Consider the following 14,726-nt stretch of genomic DNA (forward strand, 5'->3'; position numbering starts at 1 on the left):
CCGAGGTAAAGGGACAAATGATTGTCTCGCGCTGTTATCTTCTGAAATCCAAATCGCATTTGCTCGCAAAGAACAAATGGCTTCCGTTTTTCTCGATATCAAAGGGGCATTTGATTCAGTTTCCATGGAAATTCTCTCATAGAAACTTCATAATCGTGGACTTTCACCAATTCTCAATAATTTCCTGTACAATTTACTGTCAGAAAAGCACATGATTTTCTCTCATGGCAGCTCGAAATCTTCTCGTTACAGTTTTATGGGCCTACCACAAGGCTCCTGCCTAAGCCCCCTCTTGTACAGTTTTTACGTCAATGATATGGATGATTGTCTAACTAGAGACTGCACGTTGAGACAACTTGCAGACGATGGAGTTATTTCCATCACGGGTACTAATCCCGTCGTTCTGCAAAAGTCGTTGCAAGATACCCTGAACAATCTGTTCACGTGGGCCCTCAAGCTGGGTATCGAATTCTCTACGGAGAAAACTGAAATGATCGTTTTTTCTAGGAAGCACGAACCCGCCCAATTCCAGCTTTACCTATCCGGAAAAACGATCCAACACTCTATATTTTTCAAATACCTGGGTGTATATTTTGATTCTAAGTGTACCTGGGGGAGACACATTGCGTATTTGAAACAGAAATGCCAGCAAAGAATCAATTTTCTCCAAACAATTACCGGAACATGGTGGGGTGCCCATCCAGGAGACCTCATCCAGTTGTACAAAACAACGATATTATCAGTGTTAGAATATGGCAGTTTTTGCTTCCGATCAGCTGCCAGGATTCATATTCTCAAGCTGGAGAGAATACAATATCGTTGCTTGCGTATAGCAATGGGGTGTTTGCATTCGACACATACGATGAGTCTCGAAGTTTTGGCAGGAGTACCCCTGCTTACTCTTCGGTTCACAAAATTATCCTCCAGATTTCTCATCCGTTGCAAGATCATGAATCCATTGGTGATTGATAACTTCGAAAATCTACTCCAACTGACTCCTCAGTCAAGTTTTATGTCTTTATACCATGAGTACCTTACCCACGACGTGCACCCTTCACCAGGCATCTCCAACCAAGTTTGCTTCCCATACTTCTGCAATTCCTCTGTCATTTTTGATCTGTCCATGCGACAAAAAATCCATGGAATCCCAGATCACCTACGCTCCGATTCTATTCCGCCGATATTTTCTGCAGAATATGGGAAAGTTAGATCTGATAAAATGTTCTTTACTGACGGTTCATTCATAAACGGGTCCACTGGCTTCGGCATCTTCAATGAAAATTCCAGTGCCTCTTTCAAACTCAAAGATCCTTGTTCCGTGTATGTCGCTGAACTGGGTGCGATATATTACGCATTAGGGATCATTGAAACATTGCCCATCGACCACTATTTTATTTTTTCAGACAGTCTCAGCTCAATAGAGGCAATCCGCTTAATGAAAGTTGATAAATGCTCATCTTATTTCCTAACAAGAATAAGACAACTATTGAGTGTTTTGGTCGAAAAATTATTCAAGATTACCTTAGCATGGGTTCCCTCTCATTGCTCGATTCGCTAGCTAAGGTGGGCGCTTTAGAAGGCATACTTTTTGAAAGGCAAATTGCTTATAATGAATTTTTCCACATTCCTCGTCAGTATACGCTCGTAAGTTGGCAGCGCATGTGGAGTGAAGATGAGTTCGGTCGTTGGTTACACACGATTATCCCTAAGGTCTCGACGAGTGCATGGTTCAAGGGATTGAATGTAGGTCGTGATTTCATTCGCGTGATATCTCGGCTTATGTCCAATCACTACAACCTAAACGCATGGGCCTCCCCCAGGGCTCATGTTTAAGCCCCCTTTTGTACAACTTCTATGTAAGCGACATCGACAATTGCCTTACACAAAATTGCAGCCTAAGACAACTTGCAGATGATGGAGTGGTGCCTGTCGTAAGATCAAACGAATCCGACCTGCAAGGACCCTTACAAGATACTTTGAACAATTTTTCAACCTGGGCCATTGGGCTAGGGATCGAATTCTCCACGGAGAAAACAGAGATGGTGGTTTTTTCTAGGAAGCATAGACCAGCAAAACCAAAGCTTCAACTTTTGGGTAAACCGATCACTCATGCTATGTCATTCAAGTATCTTGGGGTCTGGTTCGACTCCAAATGTACTTGGGGGGCCCATATTAGGTATCTGAGTAAAAAATGCCAACAAAGAATAAACTTTCTCCGTACAATTACCGGCACCTGGTGGGGAGCCCATCCCGAAGATCTTATAATGTTGTATCGAACAACTATTCTCTCAGTGATGGAGTATGGCAGTTTCTGTTTTCAATCAGCTGCCAAAACACACCTCATTAAACTCGAGCGAATTCAGTATCTTTGTCTCCGTATCGCGTTGGGATGTATGCCCTCAACGCATACCATGAGTCTCGAGGTTTTGGCAGGCCTACTCCCACTAAAAGATCGCTTCAAATTATTATCTCTTCGGTTCTTCATCCGGTGTAAGGTCATGAACCCATTGGTGATCGGAAATTTTGAGCAGCTGATCGAGCTAAATTTTCACTCCGGATTCATGAGTTCATATCATGAATTCATCTCCATGCAAGTTGATCCTTCTTCGTATATTCCCAACCGTGTTTGTTTCCCTGACTACATCAATTCTTCTGTGAATTTTGATCTGTCCATGAAGCAAGATATCCATGGATATCAGATTACCAACGATCGAGGATCGCTCCAACGATCTTCGATGAAAAATATAGGGGTATCAATTGTGATAATATGTACTTTACTGATGGGTCCACTATAAATGAGTCCACAGGATTTGGAGTGTTCAACGAATTTTTTAGCACCTCACACAGTCTTCAGAATCCTTGCTCAGTGTATATTGCTGAATTGGCAGCAATTCATTGGGCGCTGGACAGCGTCGCCTCACGACCTGTTGAACACTATTACATTGTAACGGATAGTCTTAGTTCTGTCGAAGCTATCCGTTCAGTGAGGCCGGAAAAGCACTCGCCGTACTTCCTTGAGAGAATACGAAAAATTTTGAGTGCTTTATCCAGACACTGTTACGTCATTACCTTTGTCTGGGTCCCTTCTCATTGCTCAATTCCGGGTAATGAGAGGGCTGACTCATTAGCAAAGGTAGGTGCAATTGAAGGCGATATTTATCAGCGTCAAATCGCCTTCAATGAATTTTATTCTTTAGTCCGCAAAAATACCATCGCTAACTGGCAACGCAAGTGGAATGAAGATGAATTGGGCCGTTGGTTTCACTCGATTATCCCTAAGGTTAGCCTCAATCCGTGGTTCAAAAGTCTGGAATTGAGTCGGGACTTTATTCGCACCTTCTCCCGACTCATGTCCAATCACTGTTCTTTAGATGCACTACTCTTTCGTTTCAATCTTGCCAGCAGCAATCTCTGTGTTTGTGGCCAAGGTTATCGCGACATCGAGCACGTTGTTTGGTCGTGCGAGGTGTATCTGGTCGCCAGATCGAATTTAGAAAACTCCCTTCGGGCCCGAGGAAGACAGCCCAATGTGCCGGTGAGAGATGTGTTGGCTCGGTTAGACCTTGATTACATGTCCCATATATATGTTTTCCTTAAAGCTATCGATCTTCGTGTGTGATTGTCCCTATGTCCTTATACCCTCCTTTCCTTCCTTTGCGGGTAATTCGTCCCCTTGCTATAAATAGTATAATAAGTTGAAATGTAAAAACACTATAGATATACAAACAGATTTAAGAATTGAGTGTTCATCAACATTGTTACAGTTTTCTTATACCCCATCCTTCTCCTAAAAATATGTCACCCTTCTAAACTCGAGTACACCGCGAGTAATCGGTTTTCCACCTTACTAACCATAGATGTAAGAAAATTGTTTATATATATAGTTTTAAAATTATATTTAAGAATTCGGCTCCTTTAAACTTAAGTTACTGAGCCTGCAAAAATAAACGAATTAATAAAAAAAAATACAACCTAAACGCGCATCTCTATCGCATTGGGCTCGCAGCAAACAATCCTTGTGATTGTGGCGATGGCTACCACGACATCGAGCATGTTGTCTGGTCGTGTATCCGGTTCCATGCTGCTCGATCTCAGCTCTCTATAGTACTGAGAGCACAAGGCAGACAATCGGATATCCCCGTCCGGGATATCTTAGGTAGCCGTGATCCTGATCTTCTGCTTCATCTATACCTGTTCCTCAGAAACGCCGATGTCAACGTTTAATGATGTTTCCTTCGTTGTGTCCCCGTTTCATATCCCTCCTATTCAAACGATAAACTTTTACTTAGTCGCGGCAATACATACACACACTCTTTACAGATACACGGGCCAAAGGTTGTGCAGTCCACTGATCATTCAACAAGAGCCAAAGGTTGTACCGCTTATGACAACTCTACACGAGCTGATGATTGCGCCGGCTAGTGACCATTCTATCCTGGATTCCTCGAGTCGAGAAAGACGCACCACGCTAGATATGGGGTACAGACTAGGGGGGCGTTGCTGATTAATGGTCAGCTGCATCCCAATAGGAGGTATCCCGTGTCGGGCACACGTACAGAGCATCGAAGACTGCAACATACCAATTATGAGAACACTTGTAATACTAACCTCGAGCCAACCGCGAGTAATCGGTTACATATTACTAACATAGTTGTAAGCAAACATTGTCGAAATATTGAACTCCCGGCCCCGTTAGGCTGACGCCATATGAGCCTTAAAAAATATATATATTTTGGATAAAAAAAAAATATCTACATCGATATTGAAATTGTAGAAACAGAAGCTACTGTTTCTACAACTTCATCTACTTTTAGACTGATATAAATTAATTGAAATATTTAATTAAATTGAAATATAAACATACCCAATTATTTTTGATATATACTGAAACTTAGTGATACTAAAGCTAAAATTATTTTTCAAAATTGTTCTTATAATTTTTAAAACAAATATCAATACAGATTTCTGGAGAAAAAAACCTAGATGAAAAGATATTTTTTAGATCAAAAACACATATTTTATTGTGGCAACCTGGGAGGGATAATATTTATATATTGTGAATTTATTTTACATAAAAAGGTTAAAACTGAAAAACTGGATAAAACTGGATAATATTTTTAAAAACTAGAAGATTTTAGGATTGACCTGTTTGACTGGATTAAACTGGAACATTGGCAACGCTGCACTTGAATGCTGACAAGGAAGAGAGTACAAGGGGAAATAAAATCATACATGCAAGCAGATTGAGCCTATTTTAACATATTCGTTATTTTGTTTCGCACGATTCTTTCAAATCGATTTGAATGTTGTTGTCGACTCTTTGTTATGTTAGGTTCACTCACAGTCCCGAATGAAGAAGGTCGAAGAGTGAAAAAGGATTCATCGTGCAATCTCACGATTGCTTGCTGCATTCTTTCCGCCATGATTATTCCAAGCAGATACAAGAGTGATATGGGTGCTCCCTTGGGCGAGTGGTTAGCGTCATAACTAACATGCCGGGTGTTCGGGTTCGATTTCCGTTCTGGTCGGGGGAATTTTTCGTCAAAGAAATTTCCTCCGACTTGCACTGTGATCACGCGTATTCTAGAGCTTGCCACTCAGAATGCATTCAAGGCGTGTTATTTGGCATAGAAATCTCAACTAAGTACTAATAAAAATGACGCAAGTAATACTACGTTGAGACGGCGAAGTTCCTCTAGGAACGTTAGTGCCATTGAAGAAGAAGAACAAGAGTGATATATTATATAATTAGGAGTGGAGAAATTGGCGAATGAACTTTTCCATACTTACCACTCATTCGATTTCCGTGAGTTTCAAACTGTTTGTTTCCGGGTAAATGTCAAAGACGGCCCAGCGCATTTCAAGCTGGATGTGAAGAACATATTTTCCAGCGGTAAGAGCTGTGTTCTTTAGTGAAAATTGTTCCGTATCGGTTGCCGTTCTGCAAAAGGTCATGCATAGCATCTGTTGGATTGTGAAATATTTCAAGACTGTGTTTCCTCAAAATTAGACGAGATTTTTCTTGTCGTCTGGTAGCACTGCACGATCCAATAGATAATTGTACTCATCGTGCTATAGTTTGTCTTTTAGTTGTAAGGAATAAAGCACTCTGTTAAGTTCGTCTTGTTATAAAAGCTCTATTATGTCAATTGTTCGTTAATTGTGAAATAAAGTTTAAGTATGCGTTAAAATGTTTCTCTGTAATTTGAATGTGAAAACGTGCTTTGATTCGAAATCCACAACGATTCGATCGGGAAAGTGTCGGATGTCCTGTAAAATACAAAAAATTAAGACACAACGTAGGGTTTGACCGATCAGCATCATTTGTGGACTATTTATTTCCTTGAAAATTTTGGAGATTAAATTTTGCTAAAATATAAATTTGTTGAATATTTTCAGTGTTGCTCTTAGTGATCCCCGATTTTTGAAATTAATTGTCCATCAGCTATTCGAATACTTTTCAGCAGTTTGTTATTCGATACGATTAATCCCCCCAAATAATCGATTAATCGATTTTTTTTTTAAATTATTTTTAAAATATCTTTTTTTTTTAAATTATCTGCGGATCGGGACGACCGCGCAGAACAAGTACGGGCTCAGGACGACCGTATGGAGAACAGAATTCGATTCGATATTTTGTTAGTTAAACGTCATCAATTAGCAAAAGTATAGACCTCCGTAAAAATGAAAGTAAAAATATTTGCGGATCGGGACGACCGTGCTGGAAGTAAAAATATTTGGGAATCGGGACGACCGTAAGAAAAATGAAAATGATAAGAGTTCGGATTGAGACGACCGTGCTGCGTAAAAATGAAAGCAAAAATATTTGCGGATCGGGACGACCGTAAGAAAAAAATTCAAAATGTGTGTAGGGATGGAAGCAAAATTATCTGCGGATCGGGACGACCGCGCAGAACAAGTACGGGCTCAGGACGACCGTATGGAGAACAGAATTCGATTCGATATTTTGTTAGTTAAACGTCATCAATTAGCTCATACATTCTAAAGATGGTTCAAATGTTTTATGTGAAGGAAAATACACTGAAACGAAATCCACATGTATTTGTTTTTGCGCCTTTTTTTATTCAATTCCTTTTTTTTCGAGAAGAGAGAAGATGTGTGGAATGCCCATAGCAACGCGGGCATCGTCAGTTTAGCGATCAAGTGGGCTGGGCACCCGGCACATCTTCCGCCATCTTATCAGCAGGCAGTCATCGTTCGGCTTCGGGCGGTCTCTGATTATCCCACGGGCGCTCATGGGCACACGCACTCTTTACACAAAACTGAGAAAATATTTTCTACTTTCTTCTATCAAAGGAATTTCCAAAATTTTAGATGCAGTGATGAACAAACCAATTGTATAAAATAATTCTGTACTACTACGTCAATAATGCGGTTGTGTCTTAGACGCATCCCCGTATAATATTTTCTTCGAAAAAATTTCCACCGGAACGTAAAGGTTAATTGTGACAGCTGTGACATGGACGAGTAGTTGTTAGTAGACAAATTATAAAATTTATACTTACATCGCCAAATCAAAAGCTCGCTTCCATTTATCTCGTTCTTCCTCCGTTTTCATATATAGAGTAAAGGCTGTTGATTGTGTTTTTCTTGCAAGCAGCAGAGAATATTTTAGGCGCCCGTCCCGTCCCAGCGTTCGGCGTGAATGACAGATCTCGACACGATAATCTTGCAAATTATGGGCTTCGCGGAAAACATATTGACCGTCCTATAAATAATTTGTAGAAATGATATAAATATTAATTTGAAAGAAGTATGTGAGGTTGAGTAACAGTACATACCCCAATTTTGGCATTAGAATTTTTTACTAATATCATTACTTTTTCAAAAACGAATGCATACCGATGTTTTGTTTTTTGATCTTCGTGGGCTTTAATATGTAAATCTCCATCCAATAATAAACGTCCATACTGTTCCAAATTATTACCGTTAGGCATATTCAGATCGAGAATGCTCTCCTGAAAACCAAATTAAGTCGAATTAATCTATATTTACAATAATGGATTTCTGGCTGTCTTTCAGATTCTATGGAAATTACTGAACCGATCGACGTGAAAATTCGTTTGTAGGGGTTTTTGGGGACGGGGAAAGTTCTTATGATAGTTCGAGAATTCTCCTCCTTCTTTAAGGGGGAGGGGGTGCGCTGTCTGCCATACAAATGAAACACCAATTTCTGAATAATTTGGGAACGAGTCAAGTAAATGCAGCCTAATTTTGCATGTGTAGAATTTAGGGGGCACGAAACGTTTCTATGGCAGTTCGGAGTGTCCATAAGGAGGGGTGGTATACAAATGAAACACAACTATCTACATAACAAATCAAGCAAATGGAGCCAAATTTGGCATGTGGAGGTTTTTTTTTTGAAACACGAATTTCTGACATCGTCTGAAATCCGATGGAACAAAATTCAATCCAATGGAACAAAATTTGGCATGTGGTTCCCATACAACACAAATTTCTGCATAATTCGAAAAATAATAGAGCAAATGGAATCAAAATTGGAATGTTTTGGAATGGATTTTACAGTACAATAAATTTTCCTATGATGGTATAACACCCCTCCCTTCTCTGGAAGAGGAATGGGGGTCGCATACAAATATGACATATATTTCAGTCATTCATATTTGAACTGAACGTGACAATTGCAAATTTTCGGAATACACTGAACGAAAATGAGAAAATTCGGAAATTGAATTCCCATATGTTATTCACAAGAGAATGTAAAGTAAGCGATGGTGGTGCTTGGCCACATTCTATCATCGGACGCCAAGCAGAAAAGACGCTATCTTGAAATTGATTTTCAGCATAAGAGATATCGCTGCATTTGCCGGGGATGTATGCGGTGCGATACCGCAAGAGTGAGAGACAGGAGTTTCAATGAGATATGGAGCAGGAGAACCTATCGAAGTGTGTTAAAAGCGGTGGAAGCGTCACGCCGGGTGAATGAGTGGCTCAGCGCGCTCGATTTGATAGAATGCTGGAGCTTTGAAACGGTTTTTTTTAGCTGTGACATATTTGTATGTTTATATGTAATATGTTTGCCTACGGCGCTGCACCACATTAATTGAAATTTGACCCCTTTCCTGTTGACCGGTTGATCTGAAATTTGGAACACACATTCATCTCTGCAGTCATAATAAAACTGTGTATTTCATGATCTTGAAAATCCAAAAAGGCGACCGCTACAAAATGGCGGATTACATATTTTCGCAAAGCCCCATCAAGATGGGTATCAAATGAAAGGGACTAATTAATAGAACTCAGCTATATATGAAAAATGCAAATCCAAAATGACCACCACCACAAAATGGCCGATTACATATTTTCTCTAAACCCCATCAATAGGGTATCAAATGAAGGACTTGACTAGTAGAACACAGTTATTCATAAGGAGTGCAAATCCCAATTATATCACGATACCAGACGGTAAATTTCTATTACGATATGCTTGCCATCAAGTGTGTGTTCGTTGCCAGCTGAACAATAACTCCTACAACATTTGCACCGCACGACATTTGCACGACAAATTTTGATTTTTTCGTATTTTAATCTAAACGTTTAAGTGTTTGCTGAGTTTTATTTTATCCTTTGATTTTTTTTCTGTAATTTTGTACATGAAAAGTTGATTATTCTGGGATCTGTGCTTCATGATATTCGAATAATGGACACCCCTTGGTGTAGTCCTACGTCTCTCCGGTTATGTCCCGTCCGTTACCCACCCGTCTTTTTTTTTCTAAAATATTTTGTTTCGTGTTTACAATTCATTTTCAATTTTCCATTGCGTTATCCGCGGTGACCTCGCCACTCAATATCAAGGATAATTTGGGATCTACTGTATTTGTTAAAAAAACATATTAAATCATATAGAGCATGTCTATTCATACCTTCACTTTCTGTATAACCACCAAGTGTTCGGAGTCGCGCTTAACTTCATTGGAATATTGTGCTACATCAACCATCGCTTCTTTAGCTCGTTCTAGACCACGAAAATCATCGTGTGACTAAAAATAACAGAGAGAAAAAAATATAATAACGATTACATATTATTTGTGAAGGGTACGCAGTATGTAAACATATGTGCTGAAGGAATGATATAAGAGTAACGAGAGTAACGAGTAACGAGTAATTTTGATGCTTAAATGCATTCGCGGCTTATGGAGGACAAATTGTTATGACGTAGGGTAATGTCTTTTGAGCATCTGTCGGTCGAATCGCGGATATTGTCCAATATCGAATACTCATTGCTCAGTCATTTTTTGATGGGTTTTAGCATAAATCGATTTGGGTATTCCAAAACTATTTATAACAATCAGGGCCCGAAATCTTCGAAGGTGACAAATGAGGATCGACTCTACTCTCAGCAGCTTCGCTTCGACTAGAACTGCTTCGCCGCCAACAAAAAGTGACTATAAAATGAATTGACTAGCGTTGACCGCCAACAAAAAGTGACTAGAAAATGAATTAACTAGCGTTGACTAGCGAGGATGACTGGTGAACTAGTTCAGTTAGTTGTTATTTTAACTGACTCGACTAATGAATACAAATCTGCCTCTTCATTCAACTAACTTCAATCCACACTTCCATTCCCCCCTGACGCTAATTCATACCCGCGTACACAATATCATTCTTACGTCCTTATAAAGAGGAACGAAAACATTATTTCTGATGCAAAAAAACAGGAAGTGGGTTATATCTATGGTATAACCGCAAGGGTGACGTAGGACTCTCGTTGATATAGAGATCATTTGTATGAAGTTGAATCTGAATTCATTCTGAATGAATGAATATTTGGAGAACTTCGAAAACGAGAGCGTTACGTTGGAGGCACAAGGTTTTATGCATCCAATATTGGATACGGAAATATCCTACTGATGGGGAAGAATAATCTTCAGAAGCTATCCTGTTGATTGCGATTGATTGAAAAACCACAAAACCAAATGTATTTGGTCACAGTGTTACATGGATAGAAAACATTCAATTAAACTCTTTCACATGAATATATTTTGAAAATTCCCAGAGGAACTGGCAGATTATTTTCAGTAACGATTAGTTATTTCCACATTTTCCTCGATACTGGAAGCCCACCAGTGGTTAATTCCAACTCGATAACCACCTGTTAATAGCACTTGATTGAAACATATTTGGTCACAGTGTTACATGGATAGAAAACATTCAATTAAATTCTTTCACATGGATATATTTTGAAAATTCCCAGAGGAACTGGCAGATTATTTTCAGTAACGATTGGATATTTCCACATTTTCCTCGATACTGGAAGCCCACCAGTGGTTAATGCCAACTCGATAACCACCTGTTAATAGCACTTGATTGAAACATATTTGGTCACAGTGTTACATGGATAGAAAACATTCAATTAAATTCTTTCACATGAATATATTTTGAAAATTCCCAGAGGAACTGGCAGATTATTTTCAGTAACGATTAGTTATTTCCACATTTTCCTCGATACTGGAAGCCCACCATTGGTTAATGCCAACTCGATAACCACCTGTTAATAGCACTTGATTGAAACATATTTGGTCACAGTGTTACATGGATAGAAAACATTCAATTAAACTCTTTCACATGAATATATTTTGAAAATTCCCAAAGGAACTGGCAGATTATTTTCCAGCAATGATTAGATCTTTCCGGAACTTTCTCGATGCTGAATGGCATCCTAACGAAAAGAGTTCTGCGCGTGTATGTGTCGATCCTTCGCCGTCCACCTCCTCCAGCACGTTAGGCAACGATGTTGTCTTGTCGATGTCCTCACGAAAAATGAATGTGTCTCACCACCAGAATATCGCTTAAGTATGCTTTTTGTGTGTGATTGAATCGAGAGAAGGTGTGGTTTACAATGGCAATTTGGAAGGCAAACTAGAGGGGAATGAACTCTCTGAGCTCGGAACTTTCGGCGACTGAGCAATAATCGATTGCGGGCGCATACAATATTGGATACGGAAATATCCTACTGATGGGGAAGAATAATCTTCTGAAGCTATCCTGTTAATTGCGATTGATTGAAAAACCACAAAACCAAATGTATTTGGTCACAGTGTTACATGGATAGAAAACATTCAATTAAACTCTTTCACATGAATATATTTTGAAAATTCCCAAAGGAACTGGCAGATTATTTTCAGTAACGATTAGATATTCCCACATTTTCCTCGATACTGGAAGCCCACCAGTGGTTAATGCCAACTCGATAACCACCTGTTAATAGCACTTGATTGAAACATATTTGGTCACAGTGTAACATGGATAGAAAACATTCAATTAAACTCTTTCACATGAATATATTTTGAAAATTCCCAAAGGAACTGGCAGATTATTTTCAGTAACGATTAGATATTTCCACATTTTCCTCGATACTGGAAGCCCACCAGTGGTTAATTCCAACTCGATAACCACCTGTTAATAGCACTTGGTTGAAACATATTTGGTCACAGTGTAACATGGATAGAAAACATTCAATTAAACTCTTTCACATGAATATATTTTGAAAATTCCCAAAGGAACTGGCAGATTATTTTCAGTAACGATTAGATATTTCCACATTTTCCTCGATACTGGAAGCCCACCAGTGGTTAATTCCAACTCGATAACCACCTGTTAATAGCACTTGGTTGAAACATATTTGGTCACAGTGTAACATGGATAGAAAACATTCAATTAAACTCTTTCACATGAATATATTTTGAAAATTCCCAAAGGAACTGGCAGATTATTTTCCAGCAATGATTAGATCTTTCCGGAACTTTCTCGATGCTGAATGGCATCCTAACGGAAAGAGTTCTGCGCGTGTATGTGTCGATCCTTCGCCGTCCACCTCCTCCAGCACGTTAGGCAACGATGTTGTCTTGTCGATGTCCTCACGAAAAATGAATGTGTCTCACCACCAGAATATCGCTTAAGTATGCTTTTTGTGTGTGATTGATTCGAGAGAAGGTGTGGTTTACGATGGCAATTTGGAAGGCAAACTAGAGGGGAATGAACTCTCTGAGCTCGGAACTTTCGGCGACTGAGCAATAATCGATTGCGGGCGCATACAATATTGGATACGGAAATATCCTACTGATGTGGAAGAATAATCTTCTGAAGCTATCCTGTTAATTGCGATTGATTGAAAAACCACAAAACCAAATGTATTTGGTCACAGTGTTACATGGATAGAAACAGAAACATTCAATTAAACTCTTTCACATGAATATATTTTGAAAATTCCCAAAGGAACTGGCAGATTATTTTCAGTAACGATTAGATATTTCCACATTTTCCTCGATACTGGAAGCCCACCAGTGGTTAATGCCAACTCGATAACCACCTGTTAATAGCAATTGATTGAAACATATTTGGTCACAGTGTAACATGGATAGAAAACATTCAATTAAACTCTTTCACATGAATATATTTTGAAAATTCCCAGAGGAACTGGCAGATTATTTTCAGTAACGATTAGTTATTTCCACATTTTCCTCGATACTGGAAGAAGCCCACCAGTGGTTAATGCCAACTCGATAACCACCTGTTAATAGCACTTGATTGAAACATATTTGGTCACAGTGTAACATGGATAGAAAACATTCAATTAAACTCTTTCACATGAATATATTTTGAAAATTACCAGAGGAACTGGCAGATTATTTTCAGTAACGATTAGTTATTTCCACATTTTCCTCGATACTGGAAGCCCACCATTGGTTAATGCCAACTCGATAACCACCTGTTAATAGCACTTGATTGAAACATATTTGGTCACAGTGTTACATGGATAGAAAACATTCAATTAAACTCTTTCACATGAACATATTTTGAAAATTCCCTAAGGAACTGGCAGATTATTTTCCAGCAATGATTAGATCTTTCCGGAACTTTCTCGATGCTGAATGGCATCCTAACGGAAAGAGTTCTGCGCGTGTATGTGTCGATCCTTCGCCGTCCACCTCCTCCAGCACGTTAGGCAACGATGTTGTCTTGTCGATGTCCTCACGAAAAATGAATGTGTCTCACCACCAGTATATCGCTTAAGTATGCTTTTTGTGTGTGATTGAACCGAGAGAAGGTGTGGTTTACGATGGCAATTTGGAAGGCAAACTAGAGGGGAATGAACTCTCTGAGCTCGGAACTTTCGGCGACTGAGCAATAATCGATTGCGGGCGCATACAATATTGGATACGGAAATATCCTACTGATGGGGAAGAATAATCTTCTGAAGCTATCCTGTTAATTGCGATTGATTGAAAAGCCACAAAACCAAATGTATTTGGTCACAGTGTTACATGGATACAAAACATTCAATTAAACTCTTTCACATGAATATATTTTGAAAATTCCCAAAGGAACTGGCAGATTATTTTCAGTAACGATTAGTTATTTCCACATTTTTCTCGATACTGGAAGCCCACCAGTGGTTAATGCCAACTCGATAACCACCTGTTAATAGCAATTGATTGAAACATATTTGGTCACAGTGTAACATGGATAGAAAACATTCAATTAAACTCTTTCACATGAATATATTTTGAAAATTCCCAGAGGAACTGGCAGATTATTTTCAGTAACGATTAGTTATTTCCACATTTTCCTCGATACTGGAAGCCCACCATTGGTTAATGCCAACTCGATAACCACCTGTTAATAGCACTTGATTGAAACATATTTGGTCACAGTGTTACATGGATAGAAAACATTCAATTAAA

At 39.1% G+C, this 14,726-nt stretch overlaps 1 protein-coding gene across 4 annotated transcripts in view; it reads right to left on the bottom strand.

Annotated features, from left to right (window-relative positions):
- The window catches only part of LOC129771216 (protein vav), a 297,434-nt gene that overhangs the window by 12,979 nt on the left and 269,729 nt on the right, over positions 1-14,726 (bottom strand). For all 4 annotated transcript variants that reach the window (XM_055774642.1, XM_055774640.1, XM_055774641.1 and 1 more), the window contains 3 exons: positions 9,906-10,022; positions 7,803-7,979; positions 7,527-7,729 (listed from right to left, as the gene is read on the bottom strand). In XM_055774642.1, the coding sequence (XP_055630617.1) occupies positions 7,527-7,729; positions 7,803-7,979; positions 9,906-10,022 (497 nt within the window). The remainder of the gene's footprint in view (positions 1-7,526; positions 7,730-7,802; positions 7,980-9,905; positions 10,023-14,726) is intronic.

The sequence above is a fragment of the Toxorhynchites rutilus genome, chromosome 2 (assembly GCF_029784135.1).
Source record: "Toxorhynchites rutilus septentrionalis strain SRP chromosome 2, ASM2978413v1, whole genome shotgun sequence".
NCBI classification, from domain to species: Eukaryota; Metazoa; Arthropoda; class Insecta; order Diptera; family Culicidae; genus Toxorhynchites; species Toxorhynchites rutilus.